This window comes from Leptonychotes weddellii, chromosome 10 (assembly GCF_054177405.1).
Source record: "Leptonychotes weddellii isolate Sample4059 chromosome 10, ASM5417740v2, whole genome shotgun sequence".
Classification (NCBI taxonomy): domain Eukaryota; kingdom Metazoa; phylum Chordata; class Mammalia; order Carnivora; family Phocidae; genus Leptonychotes; species Leptonychotes weddellii.
In genome coordinates, this window is record NC_138378.1 from 13815737 (window position 1) to 13828307 (window position 12571).

The 12571-nt window shown below is 41.3% G+C and overlaps 1 protein-coding gene across 1 annotated transcript in view; it reads right to left on the reverse strand.

Moving 5' to 3' along the window:
- Positions 1-12571, reverse strand: part of STK4 (serine/threonine kinase 4) — an 82928-nt gene that overhangs the window by 51194 nt on the left and 19163 nt on the right. Inside the window, exons 5-6 of the mRNA XM_081832268.1 lie at positions 10425-10744; positions 9037-9223 (exon numbers count right to left, since the gene is read on the reverse strand). Coding sequence (XP_081688394.1) covers positions 9037-9223; positions 10425-10744 — 507 coding nt within the window. The remainder of the gene's footprint in view (positions 1-9036; positions 9224-10424; positions 10745-12571) is intronic.

Sequence of the window (12571 nt, forward strand, 5' to 3'; positions counted from 1 at the left end):
AAGATGGAAGGATTGATGCCACGGACTCAAGCCTTCTAAATAAGAATGCCCACCACCACCTCTACTATTCAACACTGTACTGGAGGTCTTGATAAGAAAGAAAAATATATTAAGGATCAAAAGAAAGAAGTAAGATTGACTTCTGTGTAGTCAATGTAGAAACAAATTAGGTGAAAATTAGAGGCAACAAAACTATAAGCTGCCATTATTAATATTTACTTTGATACATAAGTAACATTCCCCAAGTGAGCTCTGCACCAGAATTTTAAGTTTCATTTTAAAACTTTATTTAATTCCTTGTTTAGCCATTTTAGCTGATGATGGTTGCAAAACTACATCCACGGTACCGTGCTGCAGAAAAAAAGCGTCAGTTCTGGGGAAGGTCTACCAAGAAATCCGGGAAGAGAGAGGAAAAGTTTAAACTATTTTCAGACATTTTGGCAGACTTCAGTCTTACTTGGACTTCGCCAAGTATGAGGTATCCAATTTCCTACCTAAATAAAATAAAGACACTGTCCTAGTGTTGCTGCGCTTGCCTAAAATAGATTTTAAAATAAATAAATGATAGTCTTGATGGAGAATAAAGCCTAGAACAGAAAGGGGATTTGTGAATGCAGGTTGGGGGTGGGGGTGGGAGGTAGACACAATTCTAACCATGCTCTGTTACACAGCTCCCTCTGCTGGTCCAGAGAAAGCACAACAATCCTAACACTAACCTAGAACCTCTCCTGTCACTTCAGATCTTCGGGGCAAAGTGCTTCTAAAGCCCTTATCAAAAAAACACACTTACGTACACAAATAGAAGAAATCTTCCAAAATCCGCAAACTGATATTTTATCCAGACATAGGTTTTCAAAGTAGTACAAGGCCATGGTTTTCCATGGTTCTTACAGATGTTCCTTAAGTCTCTTGTAAGACAGCCGGATCTCACCCCACTCGGATCCCCTCCCTCCAGCTGCAACTGGATTCTTCACTGTAGATTCAGATACACACAACCAAAACATACGCCCTCAGACAGAACACACCATTAAGCCTGTCATCAGAGTTAGGCCCCCTTGGAGAGCCATCTGTCCTTCACTTCTGGAACTCCTGAGGAAACTTCTAGAGCGGCTAGTTATTCAGACAACCAGCAAGGAGAGGTACATTCCTGTGCGCTGAGGCTCACCAACGTATGATCTGTAACACGAGCCTCGACCACTTAATAAAGAGGCTCTGCCGAAGTGGAGTATAACATAATAAGCTTTGAAATCAAACATATCTGGCTTCAAGCCTCAGCTCTTCTATTACTCATTATGTGATCACCAGCAAGTTACTTAATCTCTTTGCAATTTTGTTTCTGCTGCTATAAAATGGGAGGTGGCTATATTTACCACACAGCATGGTAGTAATGGTTAATATGTGAAATGCTTGCAAAGGATTAAGCACAATGCCTGATATATATTAAGGGCCTAATCATTAATTATTACTATTAACAGTTATAATGCCTATCCTGAGAATAAACAAATAATTTATATATAATATACAACTGGTTCTAGAAAAAAGAAAAAGATATCTCTGGAATCTCCTCAGAAGCCAACACCCATCTGAATCATGAATTTTGATGAGTTCTATATTAGATCTAATGCCCATTAATGTAAGGGTGGGCTTCCAAAACACACTGGAAGTTCAGTAGAATGAAAGGAGCATAGACTCTGGACTTCAGATTACCAGCACTGGCACTTACCAGCCATGTGACCATGAGCAAATAACAATCTCTCTATTGAGTCTTCCCCGGTAGAGAAAGAATAGGCATATCATCACTACAGACAGCTCGAGATGATTGAATGAGAGGAAGCACTAGAGGCCCCTCTCCTGCTCTAAACACACAAAAGTTCAAAGCTTAACAAAACAGAAAAATTGTAGTGCTCAAAACTAGAACAGGAAACTCTGCAAATGGCAAAAGCAACAAAGGAACCCATAGCACTGAAGTGAATGGCCCACTGGGAAAACCAAACCATAGAGACTAGTTTTAAGCCTGATGTGGCAACAGGAACCAGGATAAAGACGGGAGCCGAGACACGTCTATAAAAAGGAAGCTAGAACTCAATTCCCAGCAGAAAGATAGAAGCCAGGACAAACTCTACCCACAAGCTCAAGGACATGACTTAGGAATGGCTTCTGCCCCTGTGAGGGGTGGAGAGAGTCAACTTCTAGAAATGTAATTCCCTTGGCTGTTCCACAAGCACACTACAGAAATGAGAAATAATCTAAGAGTCCACTGGAATGAAATAGCCCTTAGAGCCCCACAGGGATACCTATGCAACTCAAGGAACATAAGAGACCTCCAAAGAAGATACTTCCCACTGAAGATAAGCCTACAAACAAACAAAGTGTAAGAAGAATCTAATAGCATGAGATAGCAGACATAATAAACAGCAGAAATTAGACCCAAGAAACTCAAGATAATAGATTGATCTAAAAAATACCTTACTGGCACCTGGGCAGCTCAGTCGGTTAAGTGTCTGACTCTTGGTTTCGGCTTGGGTCATGATCTCGAGGTTGTGGAATCGAGCCCCACATCAGGATCTGCCCTGAGCTGAGCATGGAGCCTGCTTGGGAGTCTCCCTCTGCCCCACCACCCTGCTCAGGTGTGCATACACACGCTCTCACTCTCTCAAAAAAATTAATTTTTAAAAATACCTTAAAATAAAGACATTTATAATATTCAAAGAGATAAAGGAATAACATGTGTAAGACAATATTAGAACATTACAGAAGAAGAAAAACTGGATTTAAAAATAACTAATTAAAACTTCCAGGAAGCAGGGCACCTGGGTGGCTCAGTCAGCTAAGCATCTGCCTTCAGCTTAACTGACTGTTCAGTGGGGAGTCTGCTTCTCCCTCTGCCTCTCCTCTGCTCATGCTTGCATGTGCGCTCGCTCACTCTCTCTCGCAAACAATAAATAAAATCTTAAAAAAAAAACAAAACAACTAGGAAGCAAAAAATGTATCCACAGAAATAAATTCAGTGTCTGGGGCACCTGGGTGGCTTGGTCGTTAAGCATGTGCCTTCAGCTCAGGTCATGATCCCAGGGTCCTGGGATGGAGCCCCACATTGGGTTCCTTGCTCAGCCGGGAGCCTGCTTCTCCCTCTTCTCTCGGCTTGTACTCTCTATCTTTCCTTCTCTCTCTCTCTTAAATAAATAAATAAATAAAATCTTAAAAAAAAAGAAACTCAGTGTCTGGGTCAAATCATTGATTTGATATGGCTAAAAAAGGAATGATAGAGTTAGAAGATAAATACAGAGAAAACACCTAGAAAGTGGCACAGAGATTCAAAACATGGGAAATAAAAAGGAGAAATGGGTATAAAGGAAGAAATCAAGGGCTCTGACAGCTGCTGTTACCCTCGTGGAATGTAAAGTGGTACAAACTTCAGAGGACAAGCACAATATGACAAATACATGTGAAACTATTCAAATACTTTTGAAAACTTTTCCTAAGAAATACTAAAAAGAAGCAACATTTATATGTAAGCTGTTCCCTGCAGAGTTATTTATACTAGTGAAAAATTAGGAACAACCAAAATGTCTAGCAACAGATAAATGATTAAAAAACACTGTTAAACCTCCTGGTATGTCTTTATGTTCATTTGAAGAGTCAGGGGCGAAGACAGGTGATATAGCACTTCTGTTTTTAATAATTACAGCTTAAACTATCCAGTAATTTTTGGTCCTTAAAGGGACTTCAGGGGGCGCCTGGGTGGCTCAGTTGGTTAAGCGACTGCCTTCGGCTCGGGTCATGATCCTGGAGTCCTGGGATCGAGTCCCATGTCGGGCTCCCTGCTCAGCGGGGAGTCTGCTTCTCTCTCTGACCCTCCTCCCTCTCATGCTCTCTGTCTCTCATTCTCTCTCTCTCAAATAAATAAATAAAATCTTTAAAAAAAAAAGGGACTTCAGGAAGCTACCCAGGATTATTGAAAAGTCCATCTAATGAGATAGTCTGGTAATGTACTAGTTTTGTACCTTTGGTTCAACAGATATATTTCAAAGTGGTAAGTGACCAACTTGATGCAGAGTCTGGGTTTCTCTCTTATAAATCCCTTTGCCAAATGCAGGAATTGCAGACTTGCTACTGGCAAGAGAAGCAAGTAAGCGAGTAAAACTATCCTGGTGTAGGGGCATATCTCCTACAGGAGTTCAGTCTTGATGAAAGTGTCAGTGCAGGAATCGGCTCCTGGGAGGTCACAGTATCTCCTGACAGGACCTGCCCACCACATCTGGGCCAGGATGTTGGCGTTGTTTGAGGTGGCAGGCAGGGTGCCTGCCTTCTGGTGTATTGGGGTGAGCAGCTGAGCCAGCCAAGGAGAGGTTGGATGATTAAGCAAGAAACGAGGGATTCTTGGTTAAACTGAAGACTTCATTTGGGAACCAAAAATCTTAACAAATAATCTCTTGGACCTTGAGCCACATATTTCCCCTGAAAAGTATGCATTTTTTTTCCAGCAAAATTGCTTTGGGGGTTATGTTACTGAGGAATGAACTGAGATGAATATGTGGAACTTTTATTTAATGGCATACTATACTAGAAATCTGAAGATCTGCAGGAGATTTAAAATTCCAACTCTTGTTATAACTTCTTAAAAGATTGTGAAATTATAAAAATGCACATGAATCAAGTTTTAATATACTGTATGATGGGTGGGTGAGGCTGTCCATTGCACCATTTCTTTCTTTGAATTCTCAGGCATGGTTTGGCAGTGCAAGAACTCTGTAACATTAACAAATTCAATAAAAAGTAAATATATGGAAAAAAAAACAAAACACTGTTAAGTGTGACAAATATAAAAATGGACTTTGCAGCAACATGGAAAATGCATACACTTATCAAGTGGAAAATAATCAGAAAACAGAATATCTAGGCAAATTATTACTGTATAGGAGCCGTACAGGCACATGGTCAAAAACAGGCATTCTTTATTGGAGTGAGAGGGTAAACTCCTTCCTTTTTTAACAGTGCATTCATATTGCTATAATACTGTTGGAATAATAATTTTTAATACAGTAAAGGAGCAAATGAAATATATAACTTTTCAAAGACAAGGAATAAACTTTTAAAAAGATCTGTAAAATATAGTCAATCATAAAAAAGCATATCAAAAATTTCAGAAAAGTTTCTGACCCAGATGTCCTACACAAATTATGTATGTGAGTCAATATTCTTATTACAGTTTCTTTAAAATTAGGTTCTCTGAAACTAATGCAAACAACTATAGGGATGGGTCTTTTTTGTTGAGCTTATTGAGGGTAACAGTTATAATTTTAATTTTCGAGGATTAAACATTTCACAGAAGGTCAAAGAAGACACTAGATGAAAGCCTATTTATTTTCACAAATTTCAACTTCTAGAAACTTCAGTTCTCTATTAGTCATGAGTTATACAATCTTTATAGACGTGTGAACTATTTGAGCTGTAAGGGAAAAGGAAAGTACGTAATTTATTAAATTAAATTAAATTTAATAATTCTTTAATTTTACTGATTAAGGCATGGAGTCTCGTACAAGGAAAGTGACTTCTCCAAGACAACACAGAGAACTAGCATCTCAGCCAGGCTTGGTCAAATAGTCTCTTTTAAATGTTTAAAACTAATTCTGAAGAAACGGGGTGCCTGGGTGGCTCAGTCGTTAAGCGTCTGCCTTTGGCTCAGGTCATGATCCCAGGGTTCTGGGATCGAGCCCCGCATTGGGCTCCCTGCTTGGCGAGAAGCCTGCTTCTCCCTCTCCCACTCCCCTTGCTGTGTTCCCTCTCTTGCTGTTTCTCCCTGTCAAATAAATAAATAAAATCTTTAAAAAAAAAAAAAACAAACAAAAAAACTAATTCTGAAGAAATGGTATGATGTCTGAGATTTGCTTTAAATTAATTGAGTTTATTTTCTTTGGGGGAGGCTGAAATATGATGGGCAGTGAGTTAATCAGGTTTGAAACTGGGTGACAGGTCCTGAGGTCACTCATGATATTATTCTGTGCAGTTATGTACGTTTTAATTTCCCATGATGAAAAATTTAAATAACATCTAAAACAGTAAGTGGTAAAGATCTCAAAATACGTGGCAAATCTGTCAAACCTGTGGCCCAAAAACTGAATTACCAGACCTCTAGCAGATGATTGGTGAACTGAGTTTATTTAATGTCACTCAGCTGTGATTGCTGAGGTTTTTAAACAGTTTTTCATCATGACTATAATAAAAGATGCATGTTTCTCATTAGACACGCTAAACTATCCAAGCTCAGAAACTGAACAAACAACCCACTGAATTAATTAGCACTTTAAATACATTTGGAAAATTACATTTGGAACAAAATTAATTCTTTAAATAAAAAAAGGGCAGATTTTCCATAACATGAGCATGCACAACAGATGTTAATGGGCTGGCCTCGTTACACTACGCAGTGATTATGATCCTATGATTAAAGCCCTTAAAACTAGTAGAAGATAAAGCACTCAGAGTCAATGAAAAGACAGAGGTTAGCACCTCTCCTTACTGCAAAACAAACCTTCCTAACAAATCACACTGGCTACTTAAAAATTAAAAAAACAAAACTAAATTTAGTACATAGCATTCACTTGATAATTTACATAACACCCTAGGGTGCTCCGATCTGGAGTGTAGGGGATGAAACATACCTAAGAACAACGAATGAGATAAGAATTTAAAGGGACTAGCAGGGTGACAATGTTTTTGTAAACTTTTATAAATATCCATTTTTAGGGCCCCCCTCATACTTGCACCCTCTCTGTGAAGTTAATAAATAAAATCTTTAAAAAATAAAATAAAATATATATAACCCTACTAATAACTACTTTTAATAACTGATTTATTTACCTCCAGCCTTTTTGGGTTTTTTTTCAGTCTTTTTTCTATGTACACATTAACGTATGTTAATTTATCTTCTTTTTAAAACCAGAGTCACGCTGTAATTTTGCTTCCTTCTTTTGTCACTTAACAACACATCATAAATATTTCCCTAACTCACTAAGTATTCCCCCAAAACAGGATTTTTAATACTTTTACATGGTATAATAGTCCCTCTTATGGATGTATCATAATTTATTAGACCAACCATCTGCTACTAAACATTTAAGTTAATCCAGATTTATTTTTTTTTTACAATTATAAGTAACATGTTTGGAAAAATTCTGGAATATAATTTGTCTCGATCTTCGATTATTTTCTTGGACCTGATTCCTAGAAGTGGAATGTACCGGGTCAAAGATCTGAACCTTTTAAACTCTTGATGCATAGTGCATTCCAGAAAAGTTATACCAATTTACACATCCATCAACAGTACTAATACTCTTCCACCACCTGTATCCTGACCAGAATCCAAACACAGATGATGAGCCTTGGCCCCCAAAGAGAAAAAAAAAACCTTTTCTCTTCATAAACAAAGGGTTGATTATAAATACACAGACGTGAAAGGTGAAAAGCAGGGGGGGCTGCCTGGGGCCCGCAGCCAGACCTGCTTGCTCCAGTCATGAGAAACCGGCTGCAGGCCCCCCGCACTGATCTCCCCTTCCCTTGTCGCTGGGACTCTGGGTATGCCGCTCCCTCTGCTGAAGCACCTCTACCCGCCCTACTCACTGCCAACTCTCCTGCCTTTGGGTTCTCCAGGAATTCTTCAGTAATCCCCAATCCGGACTGAATACTCTTCCACTCTGCTTTAGCAAGCCTCTAGATTAACCCTATTTTAGAACTTGTTTCATACACTGAAGTGTAATTAATGGTCTGTCCGCCACACAAGACCGTGGGCTGCTTTGCGGCAAGGACTGTTTCTTCCGCGCCTGGCGTATCCCCTGGGATACAGCACTGAAGAAAAATTCATGGAATGAATTCATCACAAAGCAGAGGGTCTAGAGCAGGGGTTAGAGAACTTTTCTGTCTGTAAAGAACCAGAGAACAAACATTTCAGGCCTTGGGGGCCATACGGTCTCTGTCACAACTGCTCACTCTGCCACTGTGGCACAAAAGCAGTCACAGACAATGTGCAAATGAATGGACATGGCTATGTTCCGATAAAACTTTATTGCCAAAACCAGGTGGCGGGCCGGATTCGGCCCGTGAACCATAGTTTGCTGCTCCCTGGTTTTAAAGGAAGGACCTTTAGGGGCGCCTGGGTGGCTCAGTCGTTAAGCATCTGCCTTCGGCTCAGGTTATGATCCCAGGGTCCTGGGATCGAGCCCCGCGCCGGACTCCCTGCTCCACGGGGAGCCTGCTTCTCCCTCTTCCACTCTCCCTGCCTGTGTTCCCTCTCTCACTGTGTATCTCTCTGTCAAATAAATAAATAAAATCTTTTAAAAAGATAAATAAATAAAGGAAGGACCTTTGAACTTTAAAAAGGGGGGGTGGTTAAGATAATGAAAAGATCATGAAGACTTAAGCCTATGCAAAGCTCAGGCTAAAATGTGCATCCAGAACTCAATTATTACCATTTGTATCCCAAATTCCTTTCCTCTGTGAGTTGGTCTGTGATGCAGAGTAGGGAAGGGAAACAACAGAAGATCAGAGGAGAGGACAGCTGCCTGAGATGGGAGCCGAGCCCCAGTGTAAGGCCACGGCCACAGGCCAAAAAGGATGAGGAGGATTCAACTAGAAGGGACTTGATAGGACTTTCAAAGCTGTACAGTCATCCTGACTACTGGCTTTCAGAAAACAGAAAATAGACTTAAGATATCTACAGTAAATAGCTCAGAATCCCATCACACTCTGAATTATGCATCAAAACAATACACGTGCTTGCATCCATGGATCAAATAGAAGGAGGAGAAAATGACAACATTCGATGAGAGGTGGCCGTTCTGGTTCAAAAGAAGGTCCTTCCTCAGTGCTGACGCTTTCTTGCCTCTGCCACCTCAGGCCAGCTCTCCCCTCCCGCATCCCCAGTCCCCTGCGCAACCAGAAAATGACTCCAGCCTGAGCCCGTGTAGACCATAAGAGCCTGTTTTCTCTGGAATGTGTAGGCGTTGTCAGAGGAGGGAGTATATTTAAGCAGAGCCTTACTTTTCATGGTCCCTTCCTCTTCCTCGTCCTCTGCGTTGATCACCATGGTGCCCAGCTGTGACGGCAATGTGTCCCCGTGCTCGATCATAGTGCTGGCTCCATCACTCACGGTGCTGGCTACCCGGACGGTGCCCATCTCATCACCTGCTGCTCGAACCATCGTGCCGGAGTCCATCTCATCCTCCTCCTGTGAGAGGACAAAACCTCAAATCGGGCCTGACTGGATCGAAAGGTTTGAGTCTTTAGAATTACTATTATTCATCTCGGTGCAAGCATTTCTGGATTTGACGCTAGGCCCACACCCCTTAGAACTGAGAGCACCCTTACTTAACCAAAGAAGATCAGAAAGTCAGCTGGGCAAGAGTAGTGTATCTAACCCGGGAGGACCCTCTCCCTCTCCCCTTCCTCTCTCCTTCATAAGAGTTTTACAACAGAGGGGCACCTGACTGGCTCAGTCAGAGGAGCCCGTGACTCTTGATCTTGGGGTCCTGAGTTTGAGCCCCACGTTGGGTGTAGAGATTACTTAAATAAATATATATTTTTTAAAGATTTTATTTATTTATCTGACAGAGAGAGACACAGCGAGAGAGGGAACACAAGCAGGGGGAGTGGGAGAGGGTGAAGCAGGCTTCCCATGGAGCAGGGAGCCCAATGCGGGGCTTGATCCCAGGACCCCAAGATCATGACCTGAGCCGAAGGCAGATGCTTAATGAATGAGCCACCCAGGCGCCCCAAATAAATATTTTTTTAAAAAAGAGTTTTACAACATAGATCTAAGGAGCTGAGGTGCACACCCTTGGAATCTCAGGCTTGTGAGGGAGTCTGTGAGTGTAAAATCTACATTTTAGTATGGATCCTTGATTCCCCAAAAGGGCATGAAAAACCAAGTCTCAGACCTGAGTATTCACTTTTCCGAATAAAAAAATTGAGAAAAAAAGTTAATTTGAAGGGCCAAAGAGTAAAATTTGAAAGTGTCTTAGGAAGGGCGCCTGGGTGGCTCAGTTGGTTAAGCAACTGCCTTCGGCTCAGGTCATGATCCTGGAGTCCCGGGATCGAGTCCCGCATCAGGCTCCCTGCTCAGCGAGGAGCCTGCTTCTCCCTCTGACCCTCCCCCCTCTCATGTACTCTCTCTCATTCTTGCTCTCTCAAATAAATAAATAAAATCTAAAAAAAAAAAAAAAAAAGAAAGTGTCTTAGGAAGCACGGTGAGAAGAACAAGGACAGCCTCAGCAAGCCCTCAACAGTGTCCGGGACCGGCGCCCATAATCACTCAAGAAGCATCTCCAGCTCCAGGCCGCTCTGTTATCCCCCACTCATGTCACCTGACCTGGCAATCACGACATAACACGCATGAACGCCTGAGGCCCACGGCAAGGACTGCCACTCACAGAGTTCTCCTCGTCATCCTGGTCCACCTCCCGCTGCTGGGCTTCCTGGCGTTTCAGCTTCACATCCATGGCCTCGTTAATTAAGTCACGCAGTATGGACACTCCTTTGGCACTCTTGACAAATGGGTGCTTAAACGAGAAAGCAGACAACACTGGAGATGGTTTCGACGGCACCAGTGCCCACACAGTGCCTGGCACACCGGGGGTACCCGATAACATCTGCTCAATCAACGACTCTCGTCTTTCTCTCTCTGTTTTGGGTGAGAGTCGTGAAACCACACTCACTTTGTAACTCTGAGCAGATGCACATTCAGGCTTTGCTCATCTTTTTCAGCCTGGCTGCAAAAGTCTCCTCTGTTGCTCTATGCCAAATCTAGAGATTCTCAACAGGGTGGTACCACCCCCTAGAGGAAGTTTTCTAAACATGCTGGGAGCCTGTAGTTGTCACGGTGTTTGGAGAGCACGGATGGCATGTGAGGGGAAGCAGGGACAGCAGCAAGCCTTCAAGGTGTGGAACGCTCCCACGCAACAATGAACTGTGGTACATTCTGCACATCTTTCAAATGTCGCAGAGTATATATACGCTTTAGGAAATAATACTCCAAATTTTTTTCAAGAGATAAGCAAAAAGTCCAGTAATTTAGGAGATGATTTTGGAGGGTAAGGCTTAAATGTCATAAAGACATTGTTTAAGTATCACTGAATAATTTACTCATCCTGCTTATTCTTCCTATACAATGTGCTACCTAGCATTTCCACCTATAGATTTAGTTAAAAAAAGGATTTTGGTGGGCGCCTGGGTGGCTCAGTTGGTTAAGCAACTGCCTTCGGCTCGGGTCATGATCCTGGAGTCCCAGAATCGAGTCCCACGTCGGGCTCCCTGCTCGGCGGGAGTCTGCTTCTCCCTCTGATCCTCCCCCTCTTATGCTCTCTGTCTCCCATTCTCTCTCTCAGATAAATAAATAAAATCTTTAAAAAAAAAAAAAAAGGATTTTGGTGCAAAAGCGTAGTTACTGCAGAAATACTAAAACTGGTCACAAATACGTAAGAGATGTAGACCCAAATATCAATCAGCAAAGACACTTGAAACACAGGGATAGTGTGGCATTTCATTTACAAAAAAATGCTTGAATTTTTAATATGAATACCACTGTACATTTTTGTTATTTGTGTTGGTAGTACAATAAGAAATTCATGCTGTGGAAGTTACGTATCGAAATTCTTTTTGGGTCTCCCCAACTTATTCTGACATTGTCCCCCCAGTGTTTCTCTTTGCAACCTGTTCTCTATTCCCCAGCACCCACCAGAGAATATAGTCTCTAAGGTCTTTGTAAGTACTCAAGAGATTGGAAGTATGCCTCAGCATGTAGTGGGATTGCAAGAGATTTCTTTTCCACAAAACTTCATCAATACCCCCTCCCAGCAAGAAAAGAATCTGTCAATACACTGAGAAATAAGACCCAACTCATTTGCAAGAATATCATATTTCTTTGTTCTCTCTTCTCTCCACTTGGAAATCCATCTCTAAGATCATTTCCCTCTTCTTATCACATACAAATAAGCCTGGTCTGTTATTATTTAACATCACTTTTACTCTAGTGTCCACCCATTCGTTGTCCTGTACTGCCTGAATGGAGTGGTTTCTGTTCTTATTGCTCTTACTCTAAATTCATTATGGTTCTTGGTACAGGTATATAACTATCTCATCATGTCTGCAAGTTGAGTCAAGCTGGAGCCTATCTCTGTACTGACACATATTTTTGATAAATCTTTATGCCTTCATTTTATCATACACATCATACTCTTTTTAAATTATGGGCACAGATTTTATTATCTAAGAATTTCAATCCAGAAGAGCAGTAAGAGTATTACAAATATACATATTGGTTAAAAAGGGGGGCACTGGGTCTGACACGGCTGAAAACCATTGGCTTAGCCTAGTAACAACCACAGATATTTGTCAAATCCACAACATACTACTTTTAATATGTGTGAAACATTATTTAAAGTCACATATATTATATCACTTAATAGTCACAACATATGAGGCAGATACTGGGTCTCCATTTTACAGATAAGAAAACTAAAGCTATATACAATGGAATATTATGCAGCCATCAAAAGGAATGAGATCTTGCCATTTGCAA